Source organism: Mercenaria mercenaria, chromosome 8, assembly GCF_021730395.1.
Source record: "Mercenaria mercenaria strain notata chromosome 8, MADL_Memer_1, whole genome shotgun sequence".
NCBI classification, from domain to species: domain Eukaryota; kingdom Metazoa; phylum Mollusca; class Bivalvia; order Venerida; family Veneridae; genus Mercenaria; species Mercenaria mercenaria.
In genome coordinates this window covers 46,080,909-46,095,043 of record NC_069368.1, presented here as the reverse complement: position 1 = coordinate 46,095,043, position 14,135 = coordinate 46,080,909, and the positions used below count along the sequence as shown (strand labels likewise).

At 35.7% G+C, this 14,135-nt stretch overlaps 1 protein-coding gene across 3 annotated transcripts; it reads right to left on the bottom strand.

Annotated features, from left to right (window-relative positions):
* Window positions 1-1,264: 1,264 nt before the first annotated feature.
* On the bottom strand, window positions 1,265-12,936 carry LOC123566431 (uncharacterized). Of its 3 annotated transcripts, none has more exons than XM_053549879.1 (10): window positions 12,818-12,936; window positions 9,611-9,851; window positions 8,889-9,000; window positions 7,609-7,705; window positions 6,642-7,045; window positions 5,603-5,807; window positions 5,220-5,331; window positions 3,558-3,652; window positions 3,112-3,225; window positions 1,265-2,638 (listed from the first exon to the last, which is right to left on the bottom strand). In XM_053549879.1, exons 2-10 carry the CDS (start codon window positions 9,804-9,806, stop codon window positions 1,478-1,480), a joined length of 2,496 nt encoding a protein of 831 aa, XP_053405854.1. In that variant the 5' UTR covers window positions 9,807-9,851; window positions 12,818-12,936; the 3' UTR covers window positions 1,265-1,477. The 3 variants fall into 3 exon arrangements, with proteins under 3 accessions (XP_053405854.1, XP_053405853.1, XP_045216424.2); XM_053549878.1 differs by lacking the exon at window positions 12,818-12,936 and adding an exon at window positions 12,026-12,195; XM_045360489.2 differs by lacking the exon at window positions 12,818-12,936 and adding an exon at window positions 12,026-12,195 and having other exon boundaries at window positions 9,623-9,851.
* Between the last annotated feature and the right edge of the window lie 1,199 nt (window positions 12,937-14,135).

Sequence of the window (14,135 nt, the reverse complement as noted above, 5' to 3'; positions counted from 1 at the left end):
TAGTTATACTATCCCTGTATTGAAAGAACCCCTTTTGGCTACCCGTGAGATAAACCGTACAGTACACAATTCTTACTCGCATCTAAAAGGACCTACTTGATAATATCACCAGCCTATATCAGCAACTTGATATAAACTTATTTGAAGGTCACTGTGCCATTGGCACCCGAGATTGTCGATTTTATAATAGTTATATACTGGCATTCCTCGGTATGTAAGCATTGTGCCTGGAATTATATATGCCTTGATTAACCACATATCTTTTGTTTTATCAGCATTGCGCTTAAAATTGCATGTACGATGCATCCACAATACGACCCGATACGATTTTGAGGAGAGGTCATAGGCGACTGGGTAGTGTTCAAACTTAGAATTATCATTTTTACACAACTTTGACCATATCTGGGAGGTTTTCGGCCCCTACAACCAGAACTTACTATACAGGTAAATGTAGATATACCTCCATGATACAGTTTGAAAACTAGAATAGCTCTAGGGGCTAGGGTGGGATGTACATTGATGTTCAAGTATCTTTAGGTAAAAATTCCAAGTATTTCACCTAACAAAATAAACTAAATTAAATCATTATCAAACCACATTTTATATCGCACTCTAAAGTTATACACGTATGCACGTTCAAAAGTGCTTAAATACAGGATATGGAATACACAAGACGGACAGAGTAAGAAGGAAAAAATAATCGGGCAGCCATGATTATCTTATAGTAGCTATCCCTGCCCTAGTTTATTTTGAAAGACTAAGGAAACAGTAGCACCATGCATACCTTTAGCTTACAGTCAAAATCATACTTTTGAGGTGCATCGCCATGTGAACAATCGGAGATTTTGCTGGAATAAGAAACATATCTAGCTTTTTGGTCGGAAACTTGCACGTATTTTTTATGTCGTTCCTTCGAAACAGATACAAGACGCAACAAAATTGTAAAGAACGGACAAAAAAAAAAACAACAAATAACTAGCGTTGTTTAACTATTCAACATTACATAATAGACTTCTCAAGGGTCATAAAAGGTACTCATCTCGGGCGACGGGATATTAGCCCGTAACTTAGAAGAAAACATACTACCCTACTCTTTCCTCATTTTCTAAGAAAATAGGTTGATTGACGGCCGTGTAGAATATCAAGCTTTTCAAGATTTAAGAAAATCTTTTAAGTTGCGACGCTCTGAGGTCATTATGACTCGTCTATAGTTTTCATATTTAACAAGTTTTATCTTTGTATTGCAACCGAAATAAACACGAGGTGCGGTGTATGAATTTTAATGCATACATGCATTTAAGAATAAGAGAACATATCTTCAAAACATTAACCATATTTAACACAAAACATTTGTTGAACCTAAAGTCCATACTGGAACACAATATGCAGATTTATATAAAGAATATCATTTTATAGATACTCGCATATCACAAAAACTGTCAATTGAAAATCAAATGCATGCATGTCAGTAATCTATCTAGAGGTAAACTTTTTTTCCTGGTTGATTAAAATGGTTATCATTTTCATTATCTAAATTATTTTCTCTTATCACTTTTTCAAATGATGTATCTGAAGAACTAACTGAAAGTGCGGCTGGCGTCCGAATGTTTACTTCGCTCCTTTCATTTTCTTTACTTGTCTCAAGATTTTGCAATGGATTAGGGTTGTAAGTACAATGAGAAGTTTCACACAGGGAATGCATTCTTTTGCTAGGAAGTTCTTCCGCGCTGAGTACATTGGAAGGTTGAGAATTCATAGACTCCGGATATTTTGAAGGTCGATTCTCCGTAACTATTACCTTCTTTTGATCATTTACCCATTTAGTTACGAAATCGTCATATGGTATATTATCGTGCGATTTTTCTTGTTCAGGAGGGCTAGCACCACGACTGAATATATCAAGTTCTGCACCCATTTTCTCTTGTTTTTGATCAGTTTTAATGCCTCCGCTAGACATCTTTTCGATGTTTAAGAATGTGTGATTGTGCTTCTTGTATTCATTCCTATGCATAGACATATATGCCGTATTTGTTATATTATTTTGTCCGCTCTCATTAGTAGATGTCTTTCTTTCTCTGAATCGCTCTTGTGGTTCTATATGCGCTCTATGTCTTCTACGCCTTTGGCTGTCTTCAGTAAGAATACTGGAACTCCCTGAACTGCATCTACCTGAATGCCGACTCTGCCTGTCACTAGGGTTACAAGGTTGCTCTGCTAAATATTTCTTTCCAAGTTTCTTTCCTTTGTCAACTCTGCGTTCTTCTGTGTTATAATAGTGGAAGTTATTATTTGTGGCATATTTAATGTTCTGTCTTCCTTCTACACGTTGTCTTTTTGGTTGGCCTTCACATGGGAACTGTGGGAAATGGTCTTCTTGATCGTGTATTTTACTGCGATCAGCTTGACTGGCTGAATGGCCTTGACCTTGCGTTCTGCGACTACGATCACTAGCGCATTCACTAACGCGATCTGACGTTCTATCTGGACCAGGTCCTTCATTCTGCTGTGTTCTGCTAGTCGTTTTTCTACCTTTATATCTTGTCATAGGACCCTGCACGCTTACTTTGATACTTTGCAAGTGGATGCTGCCAACTGTTGACCGAGAGTCCAGACTTTCTGAACAAGGCGCATTTGGTGTCTGTGAGTGAGCAAAATGAAAAAAAAACGAAAATTGTGGAGAGCAAATACGTTAATTATGCTGAAGAAATACAATGTTATTAAATGTTAAGTCTTTTGCTGTCATCAACAAATCATACTTTATAAAGTAACTGTTTATGTCAAATAAAAGATTTTTTATTCCGCAAGTTGCAAAAATGGAAACAGATGAAAGTTATATATGTTCTTGCCATCTAATCATCAAATTTGTAAGTGTGAGCAAAATGAAAGAAAATCATCAGAACTAAATGGGTCACTTAAATACGATTCCATCGATAATATTTTTTAAGTCATACTACATCCTGATGTCAATAAATGTTCTGGTGACGCTTGCTAATAATCAATTCCTTTTTATTTGACAATTTAATCCATGCAGCAAGGCCAAGGGAATGCTCTCATTTTACTATGTACATTTAATCTTATCAAATTGTTTTAATTTTAGAATATCATTTATACTGGTACAATAGTCGGTGCATGCTTTTCTGGGTCACTTGGGGTACAAAGTAAGATCACTTCCTGGTGAAACATCTTCCAGTCCTTCCACAGACGCCAATTGTGTCTCAAAGCAACCTTCAATAGTTCAAAAGAAGCTTTTGTAACGATACTGACATTACATCATATATATTATACGAGGGTCGATCAAAAGAGTTTGACGTTGGAACCGTACCTAAGTCTAATTTTACTTCACTTTTAATGAGTTCAAATACTTGAAAATCATGCATCTAAAAAAATTTGTTATCACGTAGAAATTACGTGTCAATTATACGCAAATACAATTCGGGTTTTATAATTCTCTTTTCATGATAGTAAAGGTTAAGATGATCTTAAACCACACAACAAATGTGGTAAACAAAATACAAAGCAACTGACGCGCCACCCAAAGTGAGCCACTGGCAACTTACCGCAAGCCAGACAAGATAGAGGAATAGAAGACTAACGGCAAGGCCTATCAGACCACTTTTCTCCATTTTTCTATCTGCATAATAATGGTCCGCACCTGAAACAATACACAGTAGATCAATATTGGCTTAAATGTAGTAATTTAGTTCGGGTCAAAGGTGAAACAGATTCTACAGCTTGAACCTATCACCCCCGACACCTCATTTTTTTTGTCAGCAAACGTCGCAACGGTGGTATGATTTAAAATCCACAGTTAGTTAAATCTACTTAATTTACTGCTATTTTGATAAAAGTACTATTGAATACTGCATGCTAATGCCAACAGTGACTGTGTTAAGTTTGAAATCTCGGGTAAATGCGTTTACGTTACCAAGCACGAGATAATGTACTGTTTGCCTTATGTTCCCCATGATTTTTTATCGCACCTCTCTCTTTCTGTAATAGTTATAGTATGTGTGAGAGTGTGTTACCAGGACATATCAGTGCTAGGGGTACATCGAGGGTATTTTTCTCTGCACATATCGTCGAGGCCGGTAGGCCGAGACAGATATGTGAAGAGAAAAATAACGAGATGTACCCCTAGCTCTGATATATCCTGGTAACACACGAGCACTACATATTATAACTGTTTTATCGCATAGTTTATCATTAAAATTTATATATTATTTTCATTTAAATTTGTTTATTATTATTTTTACTATTTTGATTCCCTTTCTGCGCCTCGCTGACTGAAACACTAAAAATTCTGTTTTAGAAAATGTGTTCCCTAGATAAAAGTACCCAACAAATTTCTGCATTGGTTTTAAATATTTGTATTTCATTGGCCAGACATATTGTAAAACTTGTTGTTTTGTTTGTAAAAAAAATCAAAGAAAAAGAAACATTTGAGAAATCTCAGAATTTCATATATTTCATGTATTTCTGAATTTGGCAATAACTATCAAGTTTTTGAAATATTCTAGTTTATGTATTCTTTTACTTTATAAATGTAGGTGTTTGTGACAATTCTTTCTCTGTGAACTGTAAATTGGAGCTAAAATCATCTTTTCTTTGAAAGGAAAAAATTATACTCCCTTGATAGGACCTCACTAGAGAAAAAGTGTTCCGATATATATCGGAACAGTTTTACTGTGCTGATATATATCGGAACACTTTTTTTCTTATGAAACTCCATAGAGATTTCCGTGTTGATATATATCGCAACAGTTTTGTAAGATATCAGCACAGTTTTGTAGTAATAATGTGTGTTACTATGTATAACATGCTGCAAAGATCAAAGGAAAATTGCCGCACTATGCGATAACATTAGGTTAAATGATTGAAGTTGTTTTTATAGGTCTTTCTAGACAATAAAATATAGGGTATTCACTGCATTAAATAATCATATATTAGCAGTTAGGAAGCAATTTATGTTAATTGTTTATACTTATATTTAGCATTTATTAAAGCTACGTAAGAAAACAGCTACAGAACCGTGACGCAGTTTTTTTTATTTGGTGGGAGGGGATGGGGGCGGTTATTTGGGTGGAGGAGATTTCCACAAGCCGAATCGAATATGGCAGACGTGTATACAATTCAGCTGAACTATGTAAAGCGCCTTTGAACGTGAAATTGAACATGAAAAGGGCGCTATATAAATCTGGTATAATAATAATAATTCATACCATATATGCAGATCCCAGTAACGGCGAGTGTAAGCGGAGTTATCAGTAGGAAAGACAACAGATCACATCTCACATTTTTCTTATCTCGCGTGGTCCCAGGTTCCTTCAAAAACTGAAAGAAACACGTGTTTGACATACATTTCGACAAACGATAATACGTAACTGTAAATGTTATGTAAATGCAACAGTTTTCGATCATGACAGGTAGGCGGAAGGATGGACATCTTTTTAAAACTTCAGTTCTAGCATTTAAATTTGGCATGCAAGTCTAACACCGGCTTACTTTTGTATAAAGGCAACATGCCTTATGTGTATATTTCATGTATCATGTAAAGACAAAACAAAGACAAAACAAGACATTTATATGAAATTGAAAACAGTACCTGCGAAATCGGCATCGTCTTTTTTTGTAAGGCGAATTGGAAATTACAGATTTCACACGAGGTCTTGTTTGATGAGCCAAGCCATCTCTGTAGACATGACACGTGTAACAAACCCATGGACCCGGCACAGTAGCAGGGTGATATAAGTACTTCTGTTTGATCCCCATCGTGACAGATCCGACAGACCACGCCCTCACTTTGCATGCTACAATTAACACGTTTCAAAAACCACAAAATGATCTTTTGCTGACGTGTAAGTTAAAAAACCTGGACCCTTAATATTTCTCACTTTTTTCAGCTTGAAAACACAAGCGTAAATGAAGTAAATTGTAACGGACTAGACGCACGAGGGGAAAGCCCGCTTCTCCCGGACAAACTCTCCTGTGCTGAAACGTTTGGCCGAGGCAAGCAATATATCCTCTTTATTTTTCAAAAACAAAAGGATCTATAATTTTTAATTCATTATTACATTCAAAATTGTTATATATGTGATTACTTTTTCAGGTTACATTCTTAGGTTTTTACTTAATAATACTGGGCGGGGTTTCCAACTCGGTCAAGTTAAGCGGGCATGGGTGGATGTCCGAGAGTGAGGTGCCCACCTTTAGTTAGTCAAGGTCAAGCTGAGCAGGAGATGGTTGGATGTACGGGACGGGGATGCCCACTTTGGTCAAATTTAGCAGAGAGCTGGACAGCCGCGAGTGGGTTTCCACCTTTGTCAAACTGAGCAGGTGGGTGAATGTTTGAAAATGGGGTGTCCACCTTGAAATTGAGTTGGAGATACATGGACGTTCGGGAGGGGCACGATTTTGTCTCCTGATATAACACCCGCATCGGGTTTCCTCTTGTTGATTTATCATAAAATAAATATTAAAATACATACACAACGTACAATTAAAATAGTATACATGTATCTACTGCATGTTTATATTTGCTTGGGAGCTACATGCTTAGATTCATTCATATGAGTATGTTTGTAAAGTTTGATTCTTAGATTAATTATGAGGTAGAATGAATAGTGATAAACAGGAAATAGTACCTCGTGTTATGACTTGGAAATTTGTTTGGCGTGCAAGTTTGGCTACTACTGACTGTCATGCCGATGGGCAGTGGTACTCGCTTTGTCTGCTGCAGCTTGTATGGTGTACTCGTTTTACTGAGACCTGGCGGTATTAATGACGACCTGTTTGTTCCACTCCGCGAGGTGCTGCTTGTTTCCAGCTGCCTTGGCGTGGTTGATTTGCTGCTTCCGGGAGAAGGAATGGACACAGGTGATCGGCTTGTCTGCACCGTACTTCTTGTTCGAACGTTATGTTGTGTGTTTGGACTGTTGCCATATGACAAAGCGGTGTGTTCAGGCGGACCCTGGTGGCGGGTTATGTATGCCTGACCAAGAGATGGCGCTCTTGTGTCCTCTTGTTGAGAATATTCGTAAGTTCGGTTCTGTAGAGGAAAACATGTAAAACTGCAAGTTAAAATAGAATAAATATAGAGAAAGCTGAAAAACCCAGACGTATTAGCACTTATAGAGCATATACACAACAGAAATCGACATTTAAAAGTTACTTCATACTAATTACGAAATTAGTTGTACATGTATTGCGTGTTTCGATATATTTTTTGTACTTCATAATTATAAATCGAATGTGTAGACATATTTTTTTTTTGTATACTTTTACTGCATTACTAACACAGTAGATGCATGGTGTATTCACACAGAAGAAAACTGTATTGTATATGTTGCATGGATATTTTTTTTTTTGTATATTTAATACCTTGAACTAAAATTTCCTGATCTCGTCTAAATCGATATAAATCTGGAAGCTATATATATGAAATCATTACAATGCTTGTGTCTAAAGACATTGTCACAATCGCGGCGTTATGAAATAGGTATTTTACAAAACTGGTCACTGCTTATATAACCGTTTGAAGAAACTAACTTGGTCATAAGGTAAGCAGAAACTTGCACACTAAAGCCCTTTTAAACTGTTATGAAATAATACCATTTGGGTAGAGAATCCCGCTTCGGCTGGATAGAATTTGTCAAAATGATACTGACTTCTTTGCTTGGCATCGTTCCTCGCATGGTCAGTCCTGTGGCTGAAATTTCAATATCTGTTGTTGTTATAAAATTAGCAACATGCTGAAGTTTTTTCTCTTTCGTAAATGTCACTGCATTGCACATTGTTTTTTTTTTCTTTTTCTTCAATCCTGTGGTAAAACTTGGATCCCTAATTATAACTTCGCAACGGTTTAAATTTGGAAAGACTGATGTAAAATTAGAGCACTTAATTTTAAAATGAATAATAACTTAATAATTGGGCATGCAGATATTCATTGACATAATTCTGAAATGGTACTCGTATCCCCAATTGCATTAGCGGAATGACTGGTAAAACGTTCTTCTCCTATCCTGTATAAATGTCACACCTTTTTGTACGGACACCGGAAATAATTTAAAAGTATTTCTAAAAGTATGTCCGGAAACTTATAACTTTGTAACTTCGAAAAAAAAAATCGTCATGCTGACGATAGGCAACCAGGGCCCAGTTGTTCGAAACTTGAGCAGGCGATTAATGGTCGATCAACTTTTAGGGTTATATTTCCACATTTTAGAAGACTTAGAAAAACAAAGTTATAAGTTAAGTATTTTTAACAATAAAAAGTCCTTACAATAAAATCAAACCATTATAGTACTAGTGTTTCCCATAAAAATTAATATTTTGGATACAAATTTAACCGGCGGTTAGTTTAACAGCCGGTTAAAGTTTCGAACAACTGGATCCATAGAAACTCTTACTGTAATACGTTTCTAAAGTTTCCCCCTTCCTCTGAACACTAACTTACAGCTACTGTTTAAAGAAAATTCAATGAAATTCAGGGATATAAATTAGCAGGGGCCCAGTAGCCCATGGCCCCTAAATTGTTGGAGAAAATGCCCATATACCTAATGTTAAACATTTATTTTTGACAGTCTGGGCCCCTAAATAAAAATAGCTAGTTTATATCCCTGAAATTATAGGCGGCACAGAGAATGGCGCAAGATCTTGAATATTGAATCCTGAATCATACAGACTTTAGATATTAATGATAAATGTCAAAAAATCAGGAAGCAAAAATATCCTAACATTCACCATACCTCGATCATTTGAAATGAACATCAGTTACAAAACAGTTTTATTATTTCAAGTGAAAAGGTACATGAAATATAGAAGTTCGGTCGGTTAAAGAGAAAGAAGCACATACATATCAATGTTTATGTTCTAGCATGTTTAGCAAATACCTTTTATGTGAACTATGAACGTTCTGTCTTTGCGAATATTCTCCTTGTTCTGTTACAATACTGTCGCGTTCTTTAGGCATCTTTTCGGTGCTGTAACATTTGTTTGGAGCTTCTGCAATTCAAGAAGAAAAACAAACTTAAACTATCACGTATGCTTTTTGTCTCTTTGTTTGTTGCAGGCCCTAAGAAGAAGGAAAATGTGTTCAACTTTATAAGCATCTCAATGCCACACTAATAACTATACATGGTTAGCTTTGTGTAGAAGCTAGTCAGACTGGCTCGTTTATTATACGTATGTTCTAAATAATTTAGACTGAAATATCTTGGAAGTACATATATACTGGTATACCGTTACGTAAAAAGGTAATTTTTGAAACAATCTAGCTTCATTTAGAAAGAGTCTCTTTGGATTCATCATATTGCGACAGCTGGTTCTCAACTTGCAAATGCATTTTGCAATAGCTTGCTCGGAAAGCCAGATAAAAAGCCTCCATGATATTCGAAAGCTTCGATCTTTTTCGTTATTATGAAAGAAACAATCCTATCGTAACACCGACCCGTAGCGGCGGGTCGGAATAAGTTAACGCCATAAATTGCTGTATGCTGATGTGCATACATCATCATTCGATATTTATATTACTGTTTACGAATAAAATGACATGAGAACATGACTGCCATTCTATGGTTTGGAAAAGAACAAAATAGACAAGAACTACCCGAACCTTCAGACTGACCTTGTGTAGTAACGCACTGTTCATACTGCCGCCGACCTATTTTCGCCTCATGTTGTAGCCTTTTGTCAAGCTCATTAGTGTGAAACGCTTCGATGGCATTGCTATCAACTTCATGATTAGTTTCACTATAACTGCTAGTATCTCTTGTGCTTTTGTGTCCGCTCCTGTCCATGTTGTCATTCATATTAAAAGCAGATGTTAAAATTCGCCATAATTTCCATCGGGAGGTCTGTTGTATAAAAATAAGAGAGATTGTTTTTGTACGTGGAAGCTGAAATTGATTTTTCAAAGACGAAAGTGTAAATAGAGCAAATGTAATTTTATCCATTGTTTTTTAAAGAGTATACTTGCTTCTTTTGTTTTTTCTTGCTCAATGTATACATCAGTTGGTGTTTTTCTTTAATTCATGACTAGTAAAGGCATTTTCATGTAACAATCTACGAAATACCCACGTCTCTTATGCTTTTTTGGCATTCGTTGATGAAACGGATTCAATTGGTCATATGGTTACATCAGATATACGTAATACATACTTAGGAAACCTCCCTTATAGTCACCATTCAACAGCTTGTTGGTGTAACTTTTTCAGTGACTGGCAGCAACAAGTGTAATGATTGCAAGCATTTAAGCTTTTAATACACGCATACGAAATCACCACCTTCCCATACGACACTGTATTCTCTTTCCAATTACATAGAATCCCATTTAATTTCGTTCGCATGTCAATAGTAGCGGCGTCTTAAAAATTACGTAAAAAAATATTTTTTTCCACCACATAACATAATAATCCGAATATATTTTAATCTACGTTGACCGTCCGAAACAATCATAGATACGTAACGTATGTAAAGGGTAGGAAAGCAACCATTATTTGGATGAAGGAACGTATGTACGCTTAAAAGTTTGACCGCGGTGACCAGACGGGAAAGTGCTTATTCTATATTATACCACTTTTTATTAGCCTGTCCAAAATCACATCCAGCAACTTAGGGAAAATCCCTTCTCATAGGCGGATGCGTCTGTCTGAGATAGAAAACAAAACTCTGTGATGTTACGTCCTGGGAACGAATTATAGAATGTACTAGAGGTATTATGTGGAGGGAACGAGACAACAAGTCGGGTATGGTTGGTCATCCTCAACAAAATAAATATTTTTGCAAAGCATTTAAAATCAAAATGACTTAGCTCGCTATTAATTAAAGATTTACACTGTGCTCAAATACTTTTACACCATCTGTAAGTTCCAAGCTCATCCACCAGACAAACATAAGCAAATTGAGCGGCTGGCTACTGTACATCTGCAGTAACTTCCTTCACTATGTTTTTAACTTAGCACCTGTAGCAATTTTTATTCTTTGCACCTAATGAGTTTTCTCATTTTTTAACACTGCCCAGACAAGCGCCTTCCAGTCATAATCGCTAATGATTGTTGGAAGTAACATGTAGATGTAGATGTAGATGTAGAATTTATATGCAATATAAATTTCGATTTGCGTTAAAATACATTATTACTGCCACTGAACTTAAAATTACTTTTACTGCGATTAAACAGTATTTTGAATTCAGTAAAAATGTAGTATTGCCTCATTGTACCAACTATCGAACGCTACCATCTCTCGACCGATTTCAATATATCACCGGATTACCGCTTTCTGCAAAGGTACTTTACTAATCTATTGGCATTTTCATGGGTCTTTTGCCAGTTTTAGCAAAGAATTGGTAAGAGTTTTATAGAATATTTTATTCATATCCTTTTCTAACTGACTAAGTACACCGACCTCATAAAATTTACAAGAAAATCGAATTGTTTATGTTTTGATATGTTTTCCGTCTGTCAGATCTAACACATACATGTGTTCAAATTTTGATGAGAATATATATAAACTTATGGACTATTTAAATAAATGCATTAAATTTTATTGCTGAAATATTTGACTGATTTGGTGTCATGACACCGTAAAAAAGGTCGAGAATTGGTTCTCTGTAGAATGTAATTATCGATCAAACCTACCTTCATGTACACTACTGTATTACGTCATGTAATAGAAGTGAACATCCAAAACAGAATACACAGCTTTGAAAAAGGCCAGTCTACCAGTCAATGTCGATATCTTATCATGTAATAGAAGTGAACATCCCAAAATAGAATACACAGCTTTGAAAAAAGATATTTTTGATTATTTCTTAACCTATATAATTACCACAAAATAGTGTAAAACTGGGTCGAGAAATGGTACATGGAGGCCTACTGCGGTAAAAGTAATTTTCACTAAAGATATTTGCAGTGAAAAAAAAGTGCCCCACTTTTTCCAAGAATGGTTTGTTCCAAATAGTTACGGATCAGGATATTAAAGACTCGCGAAAACGAAAGACATTCATAAATCTTGTGCGAAGGCTACTTACCAGCAAGTATTGTGAAAGAAATGTTTCTAGATACACGTCTGAATCTAAATTTTCATATTGTATGTACAAAAATAAACCATAAATGCATGTATTTTGCTGATAATACACCAAAACTTGTTTGTAAAAAAACATTGACTGGATATTTGTCTGCACCGTTATTAGTTATCGATGTGTTGCCTTAGAACTAAAATGACACAACCCTTCTAAAAGTTTAAAACGCGGGAAAAAATAAAATAATCTGGTACAAAATATTTTCGTCCTCAAAGATTAGTAGGGCCTTCTTCATTCGTGCACATCTAGTAAATGGTATCATCAATATTATATTAATGTCCGAGGTGCTCAGCTTGAATGTGTTCTACCTGTAGGTCCTTATATTTTTCACTGTTTGACCCACCTTATCCGTAGATCTAAGGCGTTTCCTGTTTTCTGTGTGTATTGCAACTTCATTTTACGAGAACCATCTTTTTAAGTTTTCAATGCATATTTAATTAATAATGACATTTTGTTGCCACCATGTACATTCTATTTTTCCATAATGCATTATAAAAACCGTGTAAAATCGTAGGCTAATTTTGAAAAAAAAAAAAAAAAAAAAAAAAAAAAAAAAACAATTTTTAAAGGGGACTTTGCTTAAAATTATGCTAATAACAACATCCAGGAAGTTTTATAGCGATCATCTATTCATAAATAGATCTAGTAAAAATTGAATTTATAAAAGATATTGTTATAATTTACAAAGGAAACTCCCACCAAAGTCGTTTTATATTCCAATGAAAATACAAAATCTCTTACGTGAGTATATCCTTGTTTAATTTGTATTCTTTTAATTTCCTTTTATAATAATGCTTTGAAGGACAACTTGATACTAATTAGATCTAAGTAGGATAGCAATAATAGATAAAGGAAAACCACACTTTCCGTTTGAGTAATTAAAAGACTCATCCCTCAATGACATACAAAGTGTAGGCCTATGTCAAGCTGAATTTCCATGCATGCATGCATGAACACGGGGGTCATGATGGCCCTATATCGCTCACCTGAGTTTTACAGTTTGCTTGAACAAATTTGGTGAAGGATCATGCAATGAAAATATCATTGAAATTGGGAAGAATGTGGAGGAGGTGGGAGTGGGTAGGCGGGAAAAGATACATGATACCGAGAAATAGTAATTCAACATGAAGGAATTTGTTAGAGGGTCACCCAAGTATTATTGCTATAAGTTATATTGAAATCGGACCAGTGGTTTCCCAGGAGATTTTAGAGACCTAGTCTTGCCAACAGGCAGCCATGCTTTTTAACAAATCAACATGGCTTGAAGGAACTTGTTAGAGGGCCACCCAAGGATTATTGCTAAGTTCATAGCTAATGTTGTAATCGTTGATCCTCGACAATCAAAATGATTCTTGTATCTAGTAAAGCTGTAAAATTATTTTGAAAATGGGACTAGTGGTTTCACACAAGATTTTTACATCTAGTCTTGCTAACAACTGACGGCCAATTTTTTTAACGAAGCGGAATGTTTTGATGGTTATTTCAGGAACATTGCTGTGAAAATATTTTAAAATTTGGCAAGCAGTTCGACAAAAGATTTTCCAACTTCCATACAGCCATATAGGTTTAACAAAATAGAATGATTTGAATGTATTTGGTAGATATTCATCCAAGGGACATTGCAGTAAAATTAGTTTGGCATCCGACAAGTAGTGTCCGAGGAGAAGGCTTTTTCTTTCTTTCCCCTTTGGTTGCCGTGACAACCAGAATTCTGTACGGGTGACCTAGATTTGAAGGAATCACTAAAGGGACCACCCAGTGAACATTCCTGTGGAATATAGTTGGTATAGGAAATTTTCTTAAAGCTAATGGACCGTTAAGACACTCGGCAACTTTCGTTGGACTTCGTATGAGACCACCCAAGGAACACTCTTGTGAAGATTTTTTTTTATGGTTTAACGTTGTTCTTTAAATAAATTGGGGATGAATGACGGACATCTTTTGAACATTTCTCCAGTATAAGTCTATGTATAACAAGTGACGTTGCCAGAGCCAATTTTGACCCCTGGGACATAATATGAACGGCTCGGTAGAGGGACTACACAATGCGACATGCCAA

Bases quoted from the DNA above. Each gene is read 5' to 3' on its own strand.
- LOC123566431 (XM_053549878.1), bottom strand. From the start codon at position 12,157: ATGTTTTTTTACAAACAAGTTTTGGTGTATTATCAGCAAAATACATGC. The intron at 7,706-8,888 runs GTATTTGCTAAA...TTGAAATTTCAG, and splicing joins GTTCATAGTTCACATAAAAG to CCACAGGACTGACCATGCGA. The intron at 5,332-5,602 runs GTACTGTTTTCA...TGTTTCTTTCAG, and splicing joins AGACGATGCCGATTTCGCAG to TTTTTGAAGGAACCTGGGAC.